At 44.7% G+C, this 25,859-nt stretch overlaps 1 protein-coding gene across 5 annotated transcripts in view; it reads left to right on the top strand.

The window, feature by feature from the left end:
• ENOX1 (ecto-NOX disulfide-thiol exchanger 1) overlaps window positions 1-25,859 on the top strand; it is a 687,342-nt gene that overhangs the window by 606,994 nt on the left and 54,489 nt on the right. For all 5 annotated transcript variants that reach the window (XM_070380253.1, XM_070380256.1, XM_070380252.1 and 2 more), the window contains 2 exons: window positions 7,023-7,130; window positions 10,972-11,028. In XM_070380253.1, coding sequence (XP_070236354.1) covers window positions 7,023-7,130; window positions 10,972-11,028 — 165 coding nt within the window. The remainder of the gene's footprint in view (window positions 1-7,022; window positions 7,131-10,971; window positions 11,029-25,859) is intronic.

Raw genomic sequence — 25,859 nt, 5'->3', positions numbered from 1 at the left:
TGACCTCACTTATTCTGGGGCTCCAAATAACATTTGTAATGCACTTTGAATTTGTCAGAGAGAAAGACCCATTACACACCGAAGTCTACATCCCCAAAGAGCATTACAAATGATCCTATTAAATCAGTGGCCTGGAAACATCAAGATGTGTCAGGTACTGCATTTATTTACCTGTTATTGTCCGCCCGAGTGTTTGCACTTGATTGGCATATGGATAATTGTCTAATTGGAACAGAGTCAGTTGTAACCACCAAAAGATGTAATAGTGCATCTGTTTAATGCCACACTCTCCGCTGTTAAATTAAAATTATGCTGCAGTCAGCCAGTCCAACCGAAAGGCTCTTCTGATTAAGTTCTTGCTACCTGTGAACTTCTGTAATTGAGGCACTTTGGTACTTAAAAATTCAAACCGGAAAGAACATTATACAGTTTCATAAATTTGAAGAGAAAAAAGACCCAGAAAGCCTGACTTAAATTATCTAGTTGCAGGCTATCTCATTGTTTTTATAGGGCATCTAGTCAAATATGGAATAGCAGTTCTGAATTACCACTGTTTTGAATACATAAATATTAGGTTCATGAGTTGATGTTTGATAAACAAAAGAAACGGTTTGAAAGAATGCAAACAGTACTCTAGGGCTGTGTTGATTTTGTTTTTCCTAGTGGCGGTTTTGGTTTATTTGTTTGCTTTCCGGTGGGACATGGGGAAGAAATTACATAATTATAAATTCACTGATTAGGCTTCCTTAGACTTTGAAGAAATATTCCCCTATAGCTTCAGGACAGCATCTATTACTTCCAGAGTAATGAATCAGAATGCCTTTCGTGGAACTGCTGTTTCCCTCTGAAGCTTTCATATATCCATATGTCTGGAACAATAAGTTACCCAGTGATAGATCAAGTAGTTACTGAGCTTGTTTTAGTTTGGTGTGTGTGTGTGTGGTTTTTTCCTTTGTTTTGTTTTTTGCTAGATTATGGCTTAATCTCATAGAATTGGGTGAACCAGAGCAAATATTCATTTACCTCTTTACTCATTCATTCATTCAGCACCTACTGTATGTTAGAGGTAACCCAGTTATGGCTTCTGCCCTTGGTGGATGTAGTCTAGCTGGGGAGATTCCTATGAACTGTAATAAGTCATATAAAAGTGCTTTGGGAAGATGAAAGAAAACTAGCTTTGCTTGGATGAATGGAGGGGGTCTTTATTGAGGAGGAACCCCAAAACTGCTGCAAATAGTTGTGCAAGCTTTGCCCCGAGCAGGACAACAGGCCAGATGGGTGAATGGGGATGAGAATAAGGCCCTGCTCCACTGCCCAACCCTGTGCCTTAGTGAGGGGCGTTGTCTGGCTAGAGGGTGCAGCTCTTTTCTACATTATAAGTCATCAAATGATTTGATTTTAGCCTGAAAGCATGCTTTAAGTTGACTTAAATGTTCATTGCAACACTGTTTACAATAGGCAGGACATGGAAGCAACCTTAATGTTCATCAACAGATGAATGGATCAAGAAGTTGTGGTACATATACACAATGGAATACTACTCAGTCATGAAAAGGAACAAAATTGGGTTGTTTGTAGTGATGTGGATGAACCTAGAGTCTGTAATTCAGAGTGAAGTAAGTCAGAAGAAAGAAAATATCATATATTACTGCACATATATGGAATCCGCAAAAACGGGTCAGTTCAGTCCAGTCCAATGTGTCTGACTCTATGCTACCCCATTGCCTGCAGCACTCCAGGCTTCCAGTCCATCACCAACTCCCAGAGCCTACACGAACTCATGTCCATCGAATCAGTGATGCCATCCAACCATCTCATCCTCTGTCGTCCCCTTCTCCTCCCACCTTCAAACTTTCCCAGCTTCAGGGTCTTTTCCAATGAGTCAGTTCTTCCCATCAGGTAGCCAAAGTATTGGAGTTTCAGCTTCAGCATCAGTCCTTCCAATGAATATTCATGACTGATTTCCTTTAGGATGGACCGGTTGGATCTCCTTGCAGTCCAAGGGACTCTCAAGAGTCTTCTCCAACACCACAGTTCAAAAGCATCAATTCTTTGGCGCTCAGCTTTCTTTATGGTCCAACTCTCACATCCATACATGACTACTGGAAAAACCATATCTTTGACTAGATGGACCTTTGTCGGCAAAGTAATGTCTCTGATTTTTATGAAGAATGGCACAGATGAGCCTTTTTGTGTGGCAGGAATAGAGACACAGCCGTAGAGAACAGACATGTGGTCCCAGGCGGGGGAGGGGAGGCTGGGGCAAACTTAGAGACTAGCATTGACGTATGCACACTGTGTGTGTGTGTGTGTTCAATCAGTAAGTCGTGTCCAACTCTTTGAGACCTCATGGGCTGCAGCATACCAGGCTTCCCTGCCCTTCACCATCTCCTGGAGTTTGCTTAAATTTATGTCCATTGAATCAGTGATGCTATCTAACCATCACATCCTCTACTGCCCTCTTCTCCTTTTGCCTTCAATCTTCCCCAGCATCAGGGTCTTTTCCAGTGAGTCGGCTCTTCGGATCAGGTGGCCAAAGTATTAGAACTTCAGGATCAGTTCTTCCAGTGAATACTTAGGGTTGATTTCCTTTGGAATTGACTGGTTAGATCTCCTTGCAGTCCAAGGGACCTTCAAGAGTCTTCTCCAGCACCAAAAGCATCAGTTCTTCAGAGCTTTATATCTGTCAACTTGTCATATCCATCTTTATGGCTCATCAATTCTTCAGCCTTCTTTATGGTCCAACTGTCGTATCCATACATGTCCACTGGAAAAACCATAGCTTTGGCTATATGGATCTTTGTCAGCAAAGCGATGTCTCTGCTTTTTAATATGCTGTCTAGGTTTGCTATAGCTTTCCTTCCAAGGAGCAAGCATTTTTTAATTTCATGGCTGCAGTCACCATCTGCAGTGATTTTGGAGCCCAAGAAAATAAAATCTGTCACTGTTTCTACTTTTTCCCCTTCTGTTTGCCATGTACTGATGGGACCAGATGTCATGATCTTAGTTTTTTGAACGTTGAGTTTTAAGCCAGCTTTTTCACTCTCCTCTTTCACCTTCATCAAGAGGCTCTTTAGTTTGTATTCACTTTCTGCCATTAGAATAGTATCATCTGCATATCTGAGGTTGTTGATATTTCTCCCAGCAGTCCTGATTCCAGCTTGAGATTCATCCAGTGCAGCATTTTGCATCATGTACTCTGCATGTAAGTTAAATAAACAGGGTGACAATATACAGCCTTGTCATACTCCTTTCCCAGTTTTGAAGCAGTCCATTGTTCCATGTCTGGTTCTAACTCTTGCTTCTCGACCCTCACACAGGTTTCTGAGGAGACAGGTAAGGTGGTCTGATACTTCCATCTATTTAAAAATTTTCCACAGTTGTGATCCATGCAAAGACTTTTGCATAGTCAATGAAGCAAAAGTAGATGTTTTTCTGGAATTCTCTGGCTTTTTCTATGATCCAACAGATGTTGGCAATTTGATCTCTGGTTTTTCTGCCTTTTCTAAACCCAAGTTATACATGTGGAAGTAAAGCCTAAAATCACAGGGGATCAGAGAAAGTATGAGATGATTTTAAAAGATGAAGAATCTTGATATTATTAGACTGACAGATATTAGAAAGCTAGGTAATGTGAAGTGTGGACACAGTAACTCATCCAGCACTGGTGAGTGGGCAGACTGTATAGCCATTCTGTAAAGCCGCTTTGGCAGTGAAATCCTCAAGCGTGTCCTGTGAACCAGCAGATCCACTGCTGGATACACACCAGGGAAAGTATCCCACAGGTCCGGAGGGACAAGCACCAGAGTCTCCCACTGTAGCCCTGACAGGGGGCAAGAAATGGGGGTAATCTGAGTGGGCTTCACTGGGAGAGCGAAATAGGTATAACTGGGTGGACATGCCCCATAGACTATTACGCAGCCACCAGAGGCAGTAGTTAGAGATATATGCATATCAACATGGTTATCTTAAAAGAATAGCGCTTTGTAAAAAACATAGTAAACATGAAATATGGCACAGCCACTTACATGCAATTGCATACTCACACGACAACAGTATATATTTTGGAAAAACACATTCAAATAAAAGAGAAACCATTGAAAATGGTTGCCTGCATATGAGAAGAGAAGGAAATGCAGATGATTCCTTGGAATCACACTTTTTGATTTAAAGAATTAAATTGGAATTACAATTTAAATTAAAAAGCGTGATTCCACGTAAGAGTGAGAAAAGATAGATGCTAACCTGGGAAGTGAGGTCCAAGGAAGGGAGTGTGTGTATGTGCACGCGTGCACGTGTGCACACACAGTCATGTTTTGAATGAAGCAGTGTTGTAACGTGTGGCTGAAATGGCAGACTCCAGTAGGGTTCTCGCTTGCCCTCTGATTTATTCACAGTGTTGGTAATGATAACTGAGAGTTGTGTCTGGGTAGTTTTCCTCTTTGTTGTTTCCTCAATGTTATTTAAGTTCATTTGCTTTTTTTTTTTCTTATTATTACTACAGCAGTGTCTGCTCCTTACAGACTTCCCAGAAAATTATAAGCCAGACTAACAGAAGGATCCACGAACCTACTCACCCGCAGACTCTATCCAGATCCTTTTCTGTTTTGCAAAATTCAGTGAACCCCTCATGCAGGGAACAGTATGTTGAGTTTCTCCTGTGTCCAGAGACATTTGTGTAACTTCATTTTTAATGGCTGCCTGGTTTTCCATTGTCCAGGGGCGCCATCCTTAGCGTGGCCAGCCCCCTTCAGCCAGACATCAGTTGTTTCTCTAAGTTTTGCTACTTCGCTTACAGCAGTGAGTGAACAGGAGCTGTTGAAGATAATTCCCTGTCCTCTATTCGGCTCATTTTGAAAGGAGGTTTCAGGATTGGATTCGAAATTGTCTAATGACACAAAAAATCCACTCAGCATCATGGAAGTCAGAGCACCAGATCCCTTCAGAACCATTCTGGGGCTGGTCGTGAATGAGAATAAGGAAACAGGATCATTCCCCACCGTTTGGAAAGGGCCATTTTCGTTACCTGTCATGGTGCCAAAGTACAATACGGCCCTCTGGTTTCTGCGCTGTAATCAATTGGTACCCATTAAACCACATCACGTCTAAAGGGAGCCCGCGTGGGCTGTGTGTATTGCCTCATATGGGCAGTGTATGATCGGGGCAGGTGGTGAAATAAGAGGCACTGAGTGTTTTCAAAACTGCAGGGAAATCACTGTTTATGTTTAAATCTATATCCCGCACCAGGTGAGGGGCCAGGACAAGCAAGCCCGGGGGTTAAGACACAGTGTGTTTTTCTGAGCACTTCCTGTCTTCAACATACCCCCTAAACTAGCGGATTTGAAGATCTGATTTAATCCTTCCAGTTGGTAGGTTTAAGCACCGGGAATCCAGTGCCATTGTTTATTCCAGCCTTGGTAGTTCAGAACCAGCCAGGCAGCTCTGCAGCCAGCTTGTCAAGCCCCAGAAGCAGCAGCCTTGGCGTGGAGATGGCTACGCACTGACATTTCCATGTCATTAGGGCACCACTTGTTTTGTGCGGGAGCAGAAGAAACACACATTTGTCTTTGCAAACTAGCCCTCTGTTGTCAAGAAGCTCTGAATAGACACACTGTTTCCAGGGCCTGTTTGGAAGCTCTTGAATGTGTTCTCCAGCCTGTGTCTATATTAACAGAGAACCGCGTTACAGAGAATTAGTGCTGGGTAGCCGCATCCTCCTGGCAGGCCAGGTGAGCCTCTGCGTGAGTTACAGTTGATGGGGGCAAGGACCGCTCAAGCTTCCAGCAATACCATCAGTGCCTTGCTTCCAAATAGCAGTGCAGGCCATAGCTGAGTGTTTTGACAGCTTATATCAGCAGTTTTCTCTGCTGATATATTGATTGCTGTTTGGACCTGAGTCCTGCTGATCTAATAAAACATCACCGTCATAACAGAGAAAGTAAAAGTCTCGTTTGTGGTCCCAACCACCTGGCGAAACGGCTTTACAGAGCTACTCTAAAGCTAGCTGTAGGGTCCAGTGTAAACTGATGTAACCTTGGACATGGACTAATTATTTTAAGTGTTGTGTTTTTTTTTTAATCTCTTCAGCTATCAATATTTTTGTTTCTTACCATGATTCTGCATTTCGTTTCCTCGCTTCTTGTTGCAACAAACGTTTGGAACAATTGACTAAAGGGTTTAAAACAACAGACAAGTTACAGCCCAAGGAAACAGAAGTTTTATTAGACAGATAGTCCCCAAGACACAGGCAGGAGTCATAGTCCTCTCACAATACCTCCTGTCTTCCCCCTTTTTATACTTCCTGTCTCCTCCTTTGCTTGTGCCCTGTGCAAAATAGGGCTTGTACCCACCACCAGTCAATGAAAGGGAATGCAAATAGGCATAGGCTCAAGGCTGATGGACACTCTCAAGTTATATAACAGCAGGTTCTGTTGTGTATGTCTTCTCATAATTGAGTCTGTTACAATCAGATGCATATATGTGTAGAATATTCATGAGCCTTTAATGGACTCCTAGCTGCCTAAGGTTACTAGAGGAGGCCCCTGTGGTTAGTTTGTATCCCCTGTGTGCTAGGGCACATGTTCAGGAGGTGGAAAAGTCTCTGTGGTAATTTTGTAGCACGTCTGTGAGCTCTCCTGGTTGCCTCTGGGATGGGGTTTAGAGATCAGCTTTCATCCTTTCCTGCTAGGGCACCCCTGGTTGCTCATGCCTAACTTCCTACCTAACATGCATTATTTTTATAAATGTGCATCTGTTCAAAGGCAAACAAAGGTGCCTTCACAGACACTGACACAAGCATTGTGCATCAGTGTCACCAACAGCCTGAGACTGTGGCATTAACTGCATGCTCGTTACCCTATGTAGGGGGTGAAATGCGCATTTTAAAAAGTCAACTGAAGTCCAGATTACACTTTAAGGCGTGTACAAAATTTTTTTCTTGTGTTTTGGAATGGATGTTCTGATTATCTTAAAATATTCCAGTTGGCCTTCTATCTTATTGTAAACATCCTTTAATTTCACAGCAATTGCTGACCATCCAGGAGGAGTTGAACAACAAAAAGTCAGAACTGGAGCAAGCAAAGGAAGAGCAGTCACACACACAAGCATTACTCAAAGTTCTCCAGGAACAAGTAAGTGAAAGCCACAGCTCCGACCCGCGAATCAGTTCAAACACAGACACACGCTTCCCCGTGTTTGACGCATATGCAAGCATTGGATGAAGTTAATCTGCAGTAGGATTATCCTGGACCATCCCAACCTCCCAGCTTTGCTGCGTGGGATTATTAATCTTATCTCCAGCATCTCTGTTCTCACTTTGGTACCTCTTAGGCCATCCAAGCCTTCCAGCGATCTGTGAAACTTTCTTCCAGAAGACAAATGAATTTTGATTAAATTTTAAAACATTGGAGATGCAGATAAATTTCAGAGCAAGCAGCTAGTTTCATCTTAAGTCTAATCGTGAGGAAAATGAGTTTAGCATAGCCCATGGTCCTCCTGCAGACATCTGAATAAAAAGGACTGATTCATAGCAACATTAAAAACAAAAAAAAAACCCACAAAACTCTCCCCTGTACATCAGGACACTTATCTAGCCAGGGTGAGCAACAGACCTTTTATCCGAAGTTTGTAAATCTGATCATTTCATCCTGGCTTTCTCTGATACTAAAGTGTGGCCTGACATTGATAAGTGGATTTGAAAGTATTGTCTTACAGCAGGGTAAGATGGATTGCTTGGCAGCTGAGTGAAATCTAAGCCCCGTTATCTACACAGGAGAAGCCAGGCAAGTTCCTGAAATACTTTCCTATTTCTGGCCTTCACAGGCTGCCCATGAAGTAATGAATGGCAAATGGAAGGGGAAAAAAAATCACATGTAGTAGCCCCAACCCTTTGGGGGTAGTCAAATTTAGATTGCTTTAAAATTTTCACTTACCATGATATATGAGGAGGTCCTTTGTACAACATAAATCACTTCAAAAGTGATTTAAAAAAAAAAAACCTATGAAGTTGGGGAAGTATGACCTAGCCCACTGTGACTCAGTCACTGTACAAATGATTTTTTAATGGTTTGAAACCAAGAAAATACATTTTCAGTCACTTTCCTCTACAAGTATCAGTGAATTGTGAGAGAACCTTGAAGGTGTTGGATAGTTTATAAGCTTTTTTAGCTTTGGAGGAAAATCCTTTCTTAAACTAATCATTATCTTTATATGATTAAGACAATAACAGACTGAGTCTGACTGTGTATGATTTTGGAGAAGTTAGATTGAACTGGGAAATATTGATGACTAAATTCACAGTGACCTGCTGTCTAAGAGACCTGCAGTCTTTCTTCTGTCCTGTTCTTTCTTCCTTTGCATTATGAAAAAGCTTCCAAAAAATTGGAGCACATTTGGTCCAGATTTGCACCTGATCAAACATGCACGTCCCTGAGCTTTGTTGTTTTGTGTTTTCTCTCTCTGTCTCTTTGATTTACTGGGATGAGGGGGGTGAATTCCTCTTCCTCTAAAGGACTCCAGTCCTTTATGTTGATGTGAAGTCCAAACCCGAGTCATAAAAATAGACGCTAAGTTTTGCAGATCACATTGCTATATCCTTGTCATGACACGCGTTTTTAAAGAGCAGTGAGCACACAGAAGCTGTGGTGAAGCATCACACTTCATTCTCCATTCCTTAAAAAAAAAGGATAAATGGGTAACATGAAAGAGATTCAGAACAACTGAAATCATTGAAGACCTAGGAAGTATGACTGGAGAGGAAGCATTTTAAAATCTGCTGTGCTAATGGGATGGCTCTTTTTCAAGCAAAGACCCCAAGAATACATAAGTCTAAGAGGGCCCATCGGCTGCTGTTTTCTCAAGAGCCCCTCAGCTGGTGCCCCCATCTGTCATCTTAGAGACGAGAGCAGGCAGTGGACATATTCCTTCTGCCATACTCCGTATCGCCACCACCACACACCCACACACGCACGTACAATTAGAAGCACACCTACCTCTGCATGGGCTTCCCTGGTGGCTCAGATGGTAAAGAATCTGCCTGCGATGCAGGAGACCCGGGTTCAGTCCCTGGGTTGGGAAGATCCTCTGGAGAAGGTCATGGCAACCCACTCCAGTATTCTTGCCTGGAGAATTCCATGGACAGCGGAGCCTGGAAGGCTACAGTCCATGAGGTCACAAAGAGCTGGACACGATTGAGCAACTAACACTCACTTTTCGACACCCTGTACTTAAGCCCAGGTGTCCTCGGACACGATGCCAACCTCTCCATCTCGAGGGGAGCAGCAGCTCCAGAGGGGACAGAGGGTAGGCTGGTGAGGACGGAGAGGCCAGCCCACCGCCCCAGGCAAGGAGGACACATGTGGATCCCACAGCAGAGAGCAGGCAAATGGGGAGTGAGATCTCACACACACACGGCAGAGTGAGGGTAACACAAAGCAGGACAATGGAATTTATTTAAACAGAAGAAGGAGAGCAATGGGTATGTTTGTGCTGGGAAACATGTGAAGGTGGGACAGGGCTTTAAATAGAGTCCATTCCTTCCACTGAAAAACAGCAAAACCTTCTTCTGAGCCAGCCCCACTCTTAACTCCCGGAAGCGTGAGTTGCAAGGCGGGAGAAGCCGTGAGGGAGATGGTGAGGGTCGCCCATGGAAAGAAAACTCTCAGATCGGAAAGCAGGGGTTTTGAAGTCCCTTCGTGCCCTGACCAGCTGGGCTTCCTGTTGCCGAGGTACACTTGGCTTCTCACGTTTGACACACGTTGCCCGCGCTCCCTCATCCTGGTGTGCAGAAACATCCGTGGTGCCACCCTGAGGACCCCTGGACAGAATGTCTCTTTCTCAAGTGCGATGATGTGGAAGTGAGCCTTCTTCGGCTCCACGGTTCCGCAGTCTGCTGCCCCGTCCTCAGCCCCTTCATGTCGCCACGGCTTTGGCAGAGCCCTGCTCTTGGCTTGGAGAGTGGGTGCCTTTCTTGCTGAGAGTTTGAGATCGCCTTGCAAAAACCAAAAAAGCTTTCCTTCTGACATGTACATAGAACCCAAAAGAACCAACATCTGAGTCACACATGTTGGTGGTGCATTTATTTTCTTTCAAACTTCAAGCATTTATATCGCACTGTGAGTGCTTTATTTTAGGCATTAAAAAAAGAGAGTGCTGAAGATGCTGCTTCCTAAGCGCAATAAGCCAGGAAGAAATGCCAGCAGACAGCTGCAAGGCTGCTCACCTCTGCCCTTGTTCTTTGTCTCCACGTGTTTGCTTCAAGTCAGGCTGGAATAAAAACGCCAATTAAAGGTTTCCGGGAAATCTCCCGGTAACTGATTACTCCTAAGCCTTCTGAGAGAGAACAGAGAGAAGGGCATTTTCAGATGTGCACTGTTAAAAGTCTCAGCTTTGCTTCTAATGCCTCGGTGACCAAGGAGCCGAGGTCCCATTTCTTCCTTTCCAAAAAGCAGCAGAGCATCTTCCTCTAGGCCTCCAGAAATCACGTCAGTCATTCGAATAGGTTCTCTAGGAGGACGAGTACAGTAGCGCTGCAGCGCATTAAAGCGACTGAAAATACATCACTCTCGAATAATCATTAGTATAACATCATTTAGCTGGCGGCAACTTGCAAACACTGCAGGGTTTAAATTAATAGCAATACAACGAGGAAATGAAATCATTTATTATTCTTAAGAACCAATTTTATACATTTTATGCCTATGAAACTGCTTTCTAATCTTATTATTTAAAAAGAATGGCCAAGGCCCATTTATTTTTTTGCCAGCCATCAAGTTTCATAAAATATTGGCCTCAAACTGGTTTCAGTAAGACTCGTTAGAATTATGTGCTCCTTCTGTTTTTTTTCTTGTTGGAAGTTTTCTGAAGTGTAGCTTCAGATAAATCAGGGTCAACAGGATGTTATGCACTTAATAGATATGCTTGCTTATTCATTTGGGTTTTTGTTCTGTTTTTGTTTTCTCTTTAAACCTGCAGTTGAAGGGTACCAAGGAGTTGGTCGAGACCAATGGCCACAGCCACGAGGACACAAATGTAGGTACCCCGAATCTGACGTTTGCTTTTTTTGCTTGGTGTTGATTAAATGCTCATGAGAAGGTGGCACTTTTTAACACAAAGGAAGTCAGAAACCCTGCCTCTCAGTAGCTTATGAAGATGACCCGTGTGTGGTTTGGCAATAAAATAGGGTAAGTCCTATTAGCTTAGGTTACCAAATGTCAGCGTAGAAGTACTTGAGCTGATCTGTGTCATAAAAGTTCCAATCTCAATGAATTCATTCGAGCCCTTTATGTTTTGAAAGCTGTAAACTAATGTGGTGTTGGGATGGCAAATGGAATGAGACCCAGCAGGATAATAAGTTGTATATTGCATGTGTATTTGTTAGGTTTGCCTGGCTGTGAAGATGGTAGTGAAATGATTGTGATAGCCATCACAGTGAAATGCTTGCTGTGCTGAAGAGGGTTCAAAGCAAACTCCTTCTCCCAGAAAAACCCCTGAATGTGTACCTCCCTCTGTCTCTGACCCAGATCAGTAGCGTGGTGCCGTCCTTCCTCTTGAGAGAGGCTAATGGTACCCGATCCCACTTGGCACCCAGCTTCTTTCTCCTTAGTAGTCAAATACCCTCTTTACCTTGTAAGTTCTTTAGTCTCAGATGAAGCAGTACGCCATGGAGATCATTGTCTCTCCACATGTTTGATGATTTTGTTTGTGCCTTTTCTGAAATCTCTTTGATGTCTGTCTGTATCTGACTGGCCTCATCACAGAACATGCTTACTGAGCAGTTCTCTTCACGTAACAGAGAGTCAGACATGGTAATGAATGCCTGATTAAGCTGGAGCTGGGAGAAATTACACATCTCGTGTTCACTCTTGTTTTAATTATATACAGCAGAGAGCCTGACATTCAGAGTACCAAAGAGTCCCTCTTGATAACTTCTGTTACTCCCAAACAGATATTTGACATATGATGCTTTTTGAGAACCTACTGTGTGCGTGGGGCTCTGCTCAGTCCCGGAGGGGTGGTTACAAAGAAATATAAGGCTTGCCGTCTGCCCTCAAAAACCTACAACAAAAGACTGATGAGCTAAGGAACACGCGGGCAGGCAACACACAAGATGAGACACGTGTGCAGGAAGGTGAGGTGGACGTGATGTGATGTGGTTTGAAATCCCGACTTTGCTGCTTACTCGCTATGTCAGCTTAACCTGTTCCTAAACCCCTCTGAGCTTCATTTGCAAAATTATCTACAAAGCCTACCTCAAAAAACTCACAATGATACAATAAGCTAAGGCACATGGGAACCTTAAGATGTGGTTGTTATGGCTTCTCCGTAATGGATAATCAAGCATGACCTCCTGGAAAGTTAGGGAAGGAAGCCGTTCACCCAGAGCTCTCCACAGGCAACAGTGAGGCCTAAGCAGCGTTTGTCTTCACCCTCCAGTGTCTGATTACTCCATCCCTACCTGAAAACGCTTTTTCAGGATCCTGTCTTCCAGGGACACATTGCTGCTATGTTTCAGAATTTTTGCGTGCACCACTCCCTGCCTCCCCAGAGTCAGCCCCTCCGTGCCTTTCGAGGAAGCTGCTGTCTAATCCAATAAGCCAGGCAAAGTGGCAGTGTGCCTCACCCTCCTGATCTGTAAAATGGGGTGATAGCACCTCCCTCTCCTTCCTTAAGGTTTACTGTGGGAAGCAAATGCGATACTTGATACGGAATCACTAAGTGACTGTGAGGTTCTAACCTCACACTAGGACGTTGTTAAGATTCTGAACTCATCTGCTGATGGCATTAAACAGGATGATGCATGGGAAGACAGGCCTGACACAATGTCTAGTCTGTAAGCTCTTTCTTATGATATGTCTAAAGACGTTTATTATTGAATGGAAAGAGTGAAAAGAGATCATCTTTAAGGTCTGATGTCCTCTCTAAAGGAAAGTTTTAATGTTTAAAAGTACCTCTAGGTACTTCCCTGGCAGTCCAGTCGTTAAGACTGCGCTTCCAATACAGGGAGTGCATGTTTGATCCCTGGTCAGGGAATTAAGATCCCACATGCCATGAGGCATGGCCAAAAAATTAAAAAAATTATGAAAAAAAAAATTTTTAAACCTCTCTAGAATCCATGACATGTGCTTTGTAATCAACCACCAAAAACCACCATTGAGAGATGTTATTCGTGCACGCCGAGTAGGAGGGAGGAGCAAGACCTTGCTGGGGGGAGACAGGGGGGAGAGATTCGCAGACTGATGGAGCTGGTAGCAATGGCTTGCCTTCTCTGTCACTGGGCAGAGGGCTAGGCTGGTTTCTGCAGCCCTAAGAATTGCCTGTTTACTCAGGTGTCTCCCTGTAGGTGGATTGTTCCCTTGCCTTTCTCTTTTCCGTCATGCTGTCTCCTTTAGGCAGCTTCTCCAGCACCTCTTCCAGGCTGTGGTGCAAGATGAGAAACAAAACGTAGTTATTTGGGCCACACATTCAGAGCACTAGCAAAATAGTTTAAGTTGTTTTTTTTTTAATATCTGTGTGTCATCTGAAGTTTTCACTCTGTGGTCAGACTGAGAAGGTTTGCATCCACTTTGATCACTGACTAGCCATGTGACCAGAACCAGTAATTAGACCTCTTAGAACTTCACCTTCCTCGTCTAGAAGTGACCTATGCAAAACGCTATATATAAACACCCGGCCCAGCGTACCTTCTCAACAGGTATCAATTCCCGTTTCATGCATCAGTATCAGCAGTATTTAATACAGTAGGCAGTGCTTTGACATGCTGAATTTTAATGTGGATCATGAGGTTTAAAGCTTCTGGCCCAGAGGTTATTGACTAAGGCATATAGATTTTTTTTTTCAACCATCATTATTCACATGCAAGGACAAGAACTTTGTACATTTATCATTTATTAATAATATATAGTAGACTGGCACTGGCTTTGCTGGATATTCTTGTGAGATTAACAGTTGCTTCCTTAAAACAATATATTTTATTAGAAAAGGAGCTTTGTATGAAACTGGAAAATCACAGAAAAGAATACAAAGGTAGGTAGTAAGGCTTCCCTGGTGGCTCAGTGGTAAAGAATCCACCTGCCAAGCAGGAAACGGGTTCAGTCTCTGGGTTGGGAAGATCCCCTGGAGAAGGAAATGGCAACCCACTTCTGTATTCTTGTCTGGGAAATCCCATGGACAGAGGAGCCCGGTGGACTGCAGTCCATGGAGTCGAAAAAGAGTTGGACACGAGAGAGTGACTAGACAACACACAGAGGTTAGAGAAAAAGATCTCATTACTCAGAAATAGTCACTATCAGTATTTTATTTTAGTTCTTCTCAATCACATGCATGTATATGATCAGAGGGGAAAAACCATTAAAAAAAGGAATAAGAAATAAATATGATTTCATAGTGTCTTGTGTTTTATACCTTTCTGATTTCTCATTATATCATGAATATTTTTCATGTCAACAAATGTTCCTCAAAAGCATGGTTCTTAATGGCTGTAGAATGGAGACATGAACTAATTGAACTGCATGCCTAATGTGTTAGGCTTTTAACTTCTTATTTTTTTAACATTATTTTTTAACATTATAAAAAATGCCATGATTTACACGTCCATAAATCTTGGTCTGCATTGCTCCTGTTTGTTTCTGGAGGATTCTGTACATTAGAAGTCTGGCAGGGAGATTCGGACCTCATAGAACTGCTGGGCATTCAGAATGTTAGGGTGGGAGCTTCCCTCGTGGCTCAGTGGTAAAGAATCTGCCTGCCAGTGTGAGAGACATGGGTTCAGTCCCTGGTCTGGGAAGATCCCATATACTGCAGGGCAACTAAGCACCACAACTATTGAGCCTGTGCTCTAGGGTCCAGGAGCTGCAACTGCTGAGGCCCTGGCAGCCTGGAGCCCATGCTCCCCAACAAGAGAAGCCCGCACGCCGCAACTGGGTGAAAGCTGAGCAGCAATGAAGACCCAGCACAGCCAAAACTAAATAAATAAGTAACATTATTTTTTTTTAATCGAAAGAATATTAGCTTGGCAGGTGCACATGGATCATATCCATCAGTCATCCTAAAGGGATCCACTCAAAGATACGTGGAATCTTAACGATTTAATAACTCATTGGCCAGTTTAACCTCAAGAGCCAAGCTTATGGGACACTGGCTGCATGTCGAGTCAGGCAGTCACTTATACTTTTCTGTCGTTTTCGCGTCTTCTGGAGCAACGACAGTATCTGCCTGACACCTCATTCAGTATTCTTGAAGTCCCCAAGCAGAGGTACCCTTGCAAAGCCGACCCTTGTCCCACACACAAGACCTTCTGTAGGCTTGCGCCCACAAGAAAAAAGATTCTGACAACTAATCCACAAGCATTAGCGCCAGAAACAGATCGATTGCCAAGGCTTTTTCTCTAAGAGGACTGCATTTGGGATTTGAAATAGGTTTTTCCCTATATTTGAAACTGGATTTGTATAAGTACACCGAAGTTTAAAACTAGCCTTTAGCACAGATCCTTTAGAGATTTCAGTTATTCCAGAACCAATTTTCTTTCCTAAAAGCCCAAGCTATGATTTTTTTTTTTCCTCTCAGCTCTCTCTTAATTTCTAGGATTGCTGAATAACTAACCTGGTCCCAGCTCACTATATGTAACAGATATTAAAATATCACTTTAAAAATAGAATCTCAAAGTATTACTGTTAATTTATTGAATTAAAAGAATTTAATATCTGTCCTCATCTTGCATCTTTTTTAACAACCTTCCTCCCAAATGCCTCCCAGAGGTATCCCATCGCCAGCTATGACCCTTACGTACATACGTTTGGTAGAAGGGAAGAGAGAGAGAAAGGCTGTGAGAGTAAGAGGGATTGAATAAAGTGGCTACTTAAGCCAGCAATGTATACAGAACAATTTATTCTCAAGGTGTTCCATGAACTTTGTTTTTGTTTGGCCACACCACATAGCTTGTGGGATCTTGGTTCCCTGACCAGGGATCGAACCTGCGCCTCCTACTTTGGACACACAGGGTCTTAACCACTGGACAGCCAGGAGAGTCCCTTCCCATGGATTTTTTTTCTCCTCCCTCTTTGCGTCTACTCCAGGCAAGCTGCTGCTCCCAACCTCTGTTTGCCTACTTCAGGCTCACACACTGGAGATAGAGAAACCATTGGCAATCTGCAAAGAGTTTGAATTTGTGGTGTTGAAGGTTACCCCCATCCCGTGGAATACCTTTCCCATCCCCAAAAATAAAAAACACAAAAGAGAAAATATTTTTCAGCTTTTCACGTTGTGTCTACAAGAAAGTGAATCCTCAGTGTGTCCATAGGCATCTATGGATGAGGCATCTATGAAAGAGCTGCAGTGTGAAGGCCTTCTTCAGGTTTAGCATGTCGCAGCAGACAGCCACCGTTCACCAGGTATCCTAACGGTGTGTACTGCATGCGGGGAGCTTTGCTGGTGCCGAATTCTGGGCCCGGTTTTAGGGTGTGCTCTCGTCTTTCAGGTGCATAAGCACGAGACAGAAGCATACATATTCATGTATTTAACAAGGCAAAAGAGAAAAAACCCACAGGAAACTGGGACCCTAGTCTCAAAGGGCGGAGACAACCCAGGCTCTGCCCTTTCCTCCCGTAACAACTTCCTGCCCGCTCGTGGGGGGGGGGGGGGCCGGGGGCGCCTGCTCTTGAACCGAAAGAGGAATAGACAAGACAGGAAGGAGCCCCTCAGCCCCCTTCCACCCCGTTGCACAGGCTCCGCGGGCGGGAGCTGGGGCACCAGCCCAGGGAGCATGTGCCTGCCAGACCCCAGCGGTGAGACTGCAGACAGACATCACGGTCCTTCCAGCCCCTGCATGTCCTTCTTCTCACCCTGAGCTGTACAGAGTCCCTCAGTTTGTGTTCCAACACAGGCTTCCATTCCTTAAAAAAAAAATTATTGTAGTGTAGTTGGTTTACTTGGAGAAGGAAATGGCGACCCACTCCAGTATTCTTGCCTGGAGAATCCCAGGGACAGAGGAGCCTGGTGGGGTGCCGTCTGTGGGGTCGCACAGAGTCGGACACGACTGAAGCGAATAGCAGTTGGTTGACTAACATTGTGTTAGTTTCAGGAGTGCAACAAACTGATTCAGTTTTCCATATACACGTCTTCATTCTCTTTTAGATTCTTTTCACATATAGGTCATCAGAAAACATTGAGTAGAGTTCCCTGTATTATATAGATCCTTGTTGGTTATCCATCTTACATATGGTGGTATGTACATTCAGGGCTCCCCAGCGGGGTCAGTGGTAAAAGAATCTGCCTGCCAGTGCAGGAGATGCCGGAGACATGGGTTTGATCCCTGGATTGGGAAGATCCCCTGGAGGAGGAAATGGCAACCCACTCCAGGATTCTTGCCTGGAGAATCCATGGACAGAGGAGCCTGGAAGGCTCCACTCCATGGGGTTGCAAAGAGTCGAACTCAACTGAGTGCAGGCACGATGTATGTTCAGCCCAAGCTCCTGATTTATACCCACCATGTTTTCCCTTTGATAACCCATAAGTTTGCTTTCAATATCTGTAAGTCTATTTCTGTTTTGTAAATAAGTTCATTTGTATCATATTTTAAAGAAAAAATTAGATTCCCCATATGAGTGATCATATTATGTTTGTCTGACTTCACCTTCCACCCCTTTTTGACTCAGTAAACCCAAGTATTCATTGAAGGAGGCAGGAGAGTGTGGAGGTTAGGAGCAGAGCTGGGTGCCAAGCAGCCTGGCTTTAGTCCTGGTTCTGTCATTTACTGTCTGGTAGACCCTGAGCCATGCATGGCGCCCTGCACCACCATTTAATTCACATGGAAGATGAAGGTACTGATCGCAGCTACCTCGCAGGGTTCCCGTGAGCATTGCTTAGCAGTGCTGATGTGGCCAGGAAGTACTGGCTATTATTACTGCCCCATCCTTCCGCGTGCCGGGTGTGATGCTGGGTTTTGGAGATCCATAGGTAACTGCTATGGACCTTGTCTCTGCCCTACTTGGAGCTGATGCTGTCATCATGCCCTGCTCTTACCAAAACTCACTTTCTGTCTGTCTCATTCCATCGAGACTTACTCTCCACCTTCAGGTCGATTGTTGTCGTTCAGTCGCTCAGTCATGTCCGATTCTTTGTGACCCCATGGACTGCAGCACACCAGGCTTCCCTGTCCTTCGCCTTCTCCTGGAACTTGCTTAAACTCATGTCCATTGAGTCAGTGATGCCATCCAGCCATCTCGTCATCTGTCGTCCCCTTCTCCTCCTGCCTTCAGGTTGATACCACAGTGCAAATAATGAACGGGCTTGAGGTAGCTAGTTGGCATGTTTTCATAAACTCTCTGGAGATAAGACCTTTCTTGGAAGGATTGGGTCCACAGGGAGGAGACGCTGGTGGGCATAGGGCACCATGCGTGAATATATAGGGGGCTTTGAAACCCCTGAAAAGCTCAACTGGAAAATCAGTAGCTACTTTGTCTTCCTTCAGGGAGAGATGGGCCCACAGCTGTAGCTGCCTGAGGTCACCCTTGCTCTGGACGTGCGTGCATGCTAAGTTGCTTCATTTATGTCTGACTTTGCAGCTTTATGAACCGCAGCCCACCAGGCCCCTCTGTCCATGGGATTCTCCAGGCAAGAATACTGGAGTGGGTTGCCAGGCCCCTCCTCCGGGGTTCTTCCCGACCCAGGGATCAAACCCACATCTCTCATGTCTCCTGCATTGGCAGGCGGGTTTTTTACCACTGGTGCCACTGGGAAGCCTAATATTTCCTTTATCCTACAAGATATGTTCCTGTTCACATATTAAATGTTCACACCCAAAGTCCAGCCTCTTCCTCCAGTCACAGCCTCTGAAATGTAGCTTTTTTCCTGCTGCTGCTAACTTTCCCACCGCAACCCCCTCTACTCTCCTGCCCGCATGCAGCTAGTTAACGATGTTTTGTTTTGGTGAATTAGCTTTCTGCCATGCCATTTGCTGTGAAATCCAAAATTCCTTCTGAAAAAACCTACACCCATCCCGACCCAGCCCTCTTGGAAAGAATTGATGGTGGGAGGAGACTCTATTTGTACACCCACTCCCCAACACCTGCAGAGCTCCAGGGAAGGATGAGAAAGGGAGCTGCTGTCAGGATAGACCAAAGCTGACTTCAGGGTTCGTGCTTTTGTTTCTGGCAAACACTCGAGAGGTTCCTTACCAGGAGCCTTCCTGCCAAGTACACCCTGTTTTTCTGCAGCTGGAGCCGGTGCTGCAGTTGGTCCTTTTTGTCAGGGACAGGAGCTCTGAGGACCTGCCTGGCCATTAGAGGATTTGGAGCATGTAATAGGATTGGCGGTGGTGGTGTTCAGTCGTTAGGTCGTGTCCGACTCTTTGCGACCCCCTGAATTGCAGCACACGCCAGGCCTCCCTGTCACTCACTATCTCCCGGAGTTTGCCCAAGTTCATCTCCATTGAATCGGTGATGCCATCCAACCATCTCATCCTCTACCGCTGCCTTCTCCTTTTGCCTTCAATCTTTCCCAGCATCAGAGTCTCTTCCAATGAGTCAACTCTAATAGGATTGGCACATGTTTAATAAAGCTGACAGGTTGGATTTGGAGAAGTGAAAACACTTTCTCCCCCAGGTCAAGTTAGAAACAGCCAAAGGAGACATAAATTTCAGTACTGAGTGAAATGGTCTGACACAGACATGATAGTTTTATACCTGATGCCAAGATCTGAAACCAAAGTTTTCCATTTTGGAAACCAATACTCTTCCCCCCAAAGGTTAATGATAATCCTATGTGATGTAGAAGCAAAAGCAATTGTTTACAATGAAAGGTTAGTAACTTTTATAGATCCAATACACACACACACACGTTGTTAACTTAAAAGAGCATTTCTTTTTGTAGAAAATGTGGACAGTGCAAGAAAATACAGAGAATACAACCACCTGCAATCTTACGACTCAGAAATGAGTGTTCACACTTCTTTGTGTTTCCTTCAGCTTTGTCTGTGTACACACATACACACTTTTACCAGATTTACAGTTTACCATATGGGCAGTTTTACAGCCTACATTTATTTTTCATGGTGAATCATGAGCATTCTCCCATGTTATCAAAGAGATTTTCTTAATGTGACATTTCTATGTTTTTAATTTATTATACTTTTAATTGGAGGATAATTGCTTTGCAACGCTGTGTTGGTTTTGCTATTCATCAACATGAGTCAGCCATGGTGTACATAGGCCCCTCCTTCTGAGCCTCCCTCCCACCTCCCTCCCCTCTAGGTTGGCACAGAGTGCTAGTTGGGTTCCCTGAGTCACACGGCAAATTCCCGCTGGCTGTGTATTTTGCACGTGGTGATGCACACCTTCCAGCGCTGCTCTCTCAGCTCGTCCCCCCTCTCCTTCCCCCACTGTGTGCACAAGTCTGTTCCCTGTGTCTGCGTCTCCACTGCTGCTCTGCAAATAGGTTCATCAGGAGCATCTTTCTCAGTTCAGTTCAGTCACTCAGTCGTGTCCGACACTTTGCAGCCTCATGGACTGCAGGCCTCCCTGTCCATCATGAACTCCCAGAGCTTGCTTAAACCCATGTACATTGAGTCAGTGATGCCATCCAACCATCTCATCCTCTGTCATCCCCTTCTCCTACCTTCAATCTTTCCCAGCATGAGGGTCTTTTCCAATGAGTCAGCTCTTTGCATCAGGTGGCCAAACTCAGCTTCAGCATCAGTCCTTCCAATGAGTATTCAGGACTGACCTCCTTTAGAATGGACTGGTTGGATCTCCTTGCAGTCCAAGGGACTCTCAAGAGTCTTTTCCAACACCACAGTTCAAAAGCATCAATTCTTTGGTGCTCATCTTTCTTTATAGTCCAACTCTCACGCTATACAGGACTACTGGAAAAACCATAGGTTTGACTAGATGTACCTTTGTTGGCAAAGTAATGTCTCTGCTTTCTAGAGACATCTAGATTCCATATATATGTGTTAATACATGACACTTGATTTTCTCTTTCTTTTAATGACTGCTTACATACTTCATGCCGTAGGTGTCCTGTAGGTTACTTAATGTGCCTCCTGTGGGACTTTAAAATGTTGTCTTTGCTGTCATAGATAGTGTGCAGTGACTAGTCTTTAACAATGCATTAGTTAATTCGTCCACCATTTAAGCACTTTTGAAATGGGCAAGCTTTTCCACTTAATTGGGATTTAGTGATAGATCCCTTATGATTATACAGTAGAAGTGACAAATAGATTCAAGGGATTAGATCTGATAGACACAGTGCCTAAAGAACTATGGACAGAGGTTCCTGACATTGTACAGGAGGCAGTGATCAAGACCATCCTCAAGAAAAAGAAATGTAAAAATGCAAAATGGTTGTCTGAGGAGGCCTTAAAAATAGCTATGGAAAGAAGAGAAGCGAAAGGCAAAGGAGAAAAGGGAAGATATATCCATTTGTATGGAGAGTTCGAAACAATAGAAAGGAGAGATAAGAAAGCCTTCCTCAGTGATCAGTGCAAAGAAACAGAGGAAAACAATAGAATGGGAAAGACTGGAGATCTCTTCAAGAAAATTAGAATTACCAAGGGAACATTACATGCCAAGATGGGAACAATAAAGGACAGAAATCGTATGGACCTAACAGAAGCAGAAGATATTAAGAAGAGTTGGCAAGAATACACAGAAAAACTATACAAAAAAGATCTTCACGACCCAATCACAATGGTGTGATCACTCACCTAGAGCCAGACATCCTGGAATGTGAAGTCAAGTGGGCCTTAGGAAGCATCACTACAAACAAAGCTAGTGGAGATGATGGAATTCCAGTTGAGCTATTTCAAATCCTAAAACATGATTCTGTGAAAGCGCAGCACTCAATATGCCAGCAAATTTGGAAAACTCAGCAGTGGCCACAGGACTGGAAAAGGTCAATTTTCATTCCAATCCCAAAGAAGGGCAATGCCAAAGAATGTTCAAACTACCGCACAATTGCACCCATCTCACACGCTAGCAAAGGAATGCTCAAAATTCTCCAAGCCAGGCTTCAGCAATACATGAACCGTGAACTTCCAGATGTTCAAGCTGGTTTCAGAAAAGGCAGAGGAACCAGAGATCAAATTGCCAACATCCGCTGGATCATGGAAAAAGGAAGAGAGTTCCAGAAAAACATCTATTTCTGCTTTATTGACTATGCCAAAGCCTTTGACTGTGTGGACCACAACAAACTGTGGAAAATTCTGAAAGAGATGGGAATACCAGACCGCCTGACCTGTCTCCTGAGAAATCTATATGCAGGTCAGGAAGCAACAGTTAGAACTGGACATGGAACAACAGACTGGTTCCAAATAGGAAAAGGAGTACGTCAAGGCTGTATATTGTCACCCTGCTTATTTAACTTATATGCAGAGTACATCATGAGAAATGCTGGACTGGATGAAGTACAAACTGGAATCAAGATTGCCAGAAGAAATATCAATAACCTCAGATATGCAGATGATACCGTCCTTATGGCAGAAAGTGAAGAAGAACTAAAGAGCCTCTTGATGAAAGTGAAAGAGGAGAGTGAAAAAGTTGGCTTAAAATTCAACATTCAGAAAACTGAGATCATGGTATCTGGTCCCATCGCTTCATGGCAAATAGATGAGAAAACAGTGGCTGACTTTATTTTGGGGGGCTCCAAAATCACTGCAGATGGTGACTGCAGCCATGAAATTAAAAGATGCTTACTCCTTGGAAGGGAAGTTATGACCAACCTAGACAGCATATTAAAAAGCAGAGACATTACTTTGTCAACAAAGGTCCATCTAGTCAAGGCTATGGTTTTTCCAGTAGTCATGTATGGATGTGAGAGTTGGACTACAAAGAAAGCTGAGCACCAAAGAATTGATGCTTTTGAACTGTGGTGTTAGGGAAGACTCTTGAGAGTCCTTTGGACTGCAATGAGATCCATCCTAAAGGAAATCATTGGAATATTCATTGGAAGGACTGATGTTGAAGCTGAAACACCAGTACTTTGGCCACCTGATGGAAAGAGCTGACTCATTGGAAAAGACCCTGATGCTAGGGAAGATTGAAGGCAGGAGGAGAAGGGAACGACAGAGGCTGAGATGGTTGGATGGCATCACCGACTCAATGGACATGAGTTTGAGCAAACTCCAGGAACTGGCGATGGACAGGGACTGCGTGCTGCAGTCCATGGGGTCGCAAAGAGTCGGACACGACTGAACTAAACTGAACTGTTAGAGGAAGATCCACTGATTCTTTGTTTTTGTTTTTTTTTACTTTTTATTTTGTATTGAAGTATAGCTGATTAACAATGTTGGAATAGTTTCAAGTGGACAGCAAAGGGACTCAGCCATATATATACATGTATCCTATCTCCCCAAACTCCTCTCTGATTCTTTAGAAAGATTAAACCTCATCGCCTACATGGTAAGTGATGAAGTAAACAACACATAATAATGTCTGGTTGTTACCACATCGAGGGAATTCCACAGTGGCTCAACAGTAAAGAATCTGCCTGCAACAGGACATGCAGGAGATATGAGTTAGATCCCTGTATTGGGAAGAACCTCTGGAGGAGGGCATGGCAACCCACTCACTATTCTTGCCTGGAGAATCTCATGAACAGAGGAGCCTGGTGGGCTACAATGCATGGGGTCGCACAGAAGTGGGACTTGACTGATGCAGCTGGAAAGATACAGAGTTACCACAGAGAGTGGGTACTGAGTTCTCAATTGGAAAGGGAAACAGCTCCCAAGAATGCCTACATTCTGGGACTTCCCTGGTGATCCAGTGGTTAAGACTCTGCACTTCCAATGCCGGGGGCGTGCGTTTGATCCCTGGTCAGTCAGGGAACTAAGATCCCACATACTGTGCAGTGTGTCCCCCATAAAAGGCATGAAAAAAGTCTGCATTCTGAAGATACAGGCAAACTGTATAGCCTTCATAAATGATTTAGAAGAACAAGGCAGAGACATGTTATTGGAGGAATTTGTGCTGTGAACTAGAGGGCTATCTTCCTGGTGGCCTGGGGGAGGGCAGAGTCTGTTCTCTGTGTGGACCTCAGACCCAGACCACCCCTGTACAAACGAGGCTAGTCCACTGTCTCAGGAGGATACATGCAGTTGAGAAGAAGGTTTCAAGTAAAAGGATGGAAAGAGTTCCAAGTCCAAATAGAAAATTCACTTTTCTTTTCTAAGATGGCCCAGCAGATACATGGAAACTCCAAACCATCAGCAAGAGACGCAGACAGAAACACACAGACCTGAGTTGAGTGCAGGCAGTATCACTCTGAAGTGTAATAAACCCAGAGAGCGCAATCCCTTTCTCCCAGGAGATCCTGCTTATCCCTGCAAGGTGTGCTGCTCAGAACAGAACAGGAAGAAGGCTGAGGAGCGTTTATGAAAAAAGCCAGGGGCCCAGAAGGTGGACGGAAGCGGTTATGGGGCCTCCGGAAGATGGTAGGGGAACGCGGGGCACCTTCTTCTCTGAGGCTGCTTCCGTTCTTCCGCCGGGGAACAGGGGTTCACCAGGGGGTGGGCATCCTCTCTTGTTAGTCCTTGTGTTTCTTAGGAGCCGTAGGGCTTCCTAGACATTTGTTTTTTCTTTTTTAATCTTTGGCCGTACTGGGTCTTCATTGCCATGTGCAGACTTTCTCTAGTTGCGGCGAGCAGGGGCTCCTCTCTGGTTGCGGTACGGTGGCTTCTCTTTCTGCAGGACTCTCGGCCTGCGGGCTTCGGTATTTGCGGCCCGTGGGCTCGGTAGTTGCAGCCCCCGGACTCTAGAGCACAAGCTCAGTAGTCGTGGCCCACGGGCCTAGTCACCCCACCACAGGCAGGATCCTCCCGGACCAGGGATCGAACACGGGTCCTTGCCTGCATGGCAAGGCGGATCCTTAAGCCCTGGACCACTGGGAAGCCCCGTTGTTGTTTTTAGAATATTAAACGTCGTGCAGTGATTTCCACAGTCCTTGTTTCTTCCCACCACGGGGCCCAAGAGAAAGGGAAGTAAGAGATGCTTCTTCCCAGGCTGGGGCCAGCGTCGCCCGGCTCACCACCCGTGACACTGGTCTCGCTCAGGGATTTCCTGCTCGGTGCTTCCTGGGGTCTGAAGAGGTTTCTAGAACTCTGTGCAGGGCAGGTCAGCCTCTCTCTCTCCACACACACTGCTCATCTCCAGACCTCGTCCATCACAGTGGCACATAACTCACTAGACTGTGGCGTTTCTTCGAGGAAATGTGTAGGAAAGTGACAAAGAAGAAAAGTAGGTGGAAAGAAGAAAAAAAGGGGAGGTGGGGCAGAACAGATCACCACAGGAAAAGTTTTGCCAAGTTTCCATCACTTTCTGCAGCCGCCAGCACTTGTAAAGCCACAGGCAGAAGAGCAAGGGCTGCCAACCACCACACCTGTCCCTGCCAGCTCAAGTTGGCCAAACTGCCTTCACCAAAGGTGTACGTTGTCATACAAATATGCCCATGTCATGGAAACTTTACCCCAAAATAAGTTTACCCTGGAATTCCAGGCCAAAAAAAAAAAAAAAAAAACAACAACAACAAACCCAGATGCTAATCTGCAGCTGCAATCCTGGCGGACTTCCTGGAGGGGGTTGTAAAGGTCAGACTTGGAAATTTCAGACGACCTGCCAGCACCTGAAGTGCATTCCAGTCCTTCAGCCTCACAAGCCCTTCTTGCTCTGATAGAGGCTCCTCTTTCCCCCCGCCCCTGCACCCCACCCTGTTAAGGGCCTGACAGGTGAGAATCGTGCCCCCAGCCATGAGTTCATGGCCAAATGAGCACCCCCTCCCTCCTTCCCAGCCTGCCCACCCTGCCCAGAGGGCCACCCGCCCACCCTGCACTCCCAGGCACCAGACATCCTGTCTGTAGCTATCTGGAACAGGGC

The sequence above is a fragment of the Bos mutus genome, chromosome 12 (assembly GCF_027580195.1).
Source record: "Bos mutus isolate GX-2022 chromosome 12, NWIPB_WYAK_1.1, whole genome shotgun sequence".
Classification (NCBI taxonomy): Eukaryota; Metazoa; Chordata; class Mammalia; order Artiodactyla; family Bovidae; genus Bos; species Bos mutus.
This window is presented reverse-complemented; position numbering and strand designations above follow the sequence as displayed.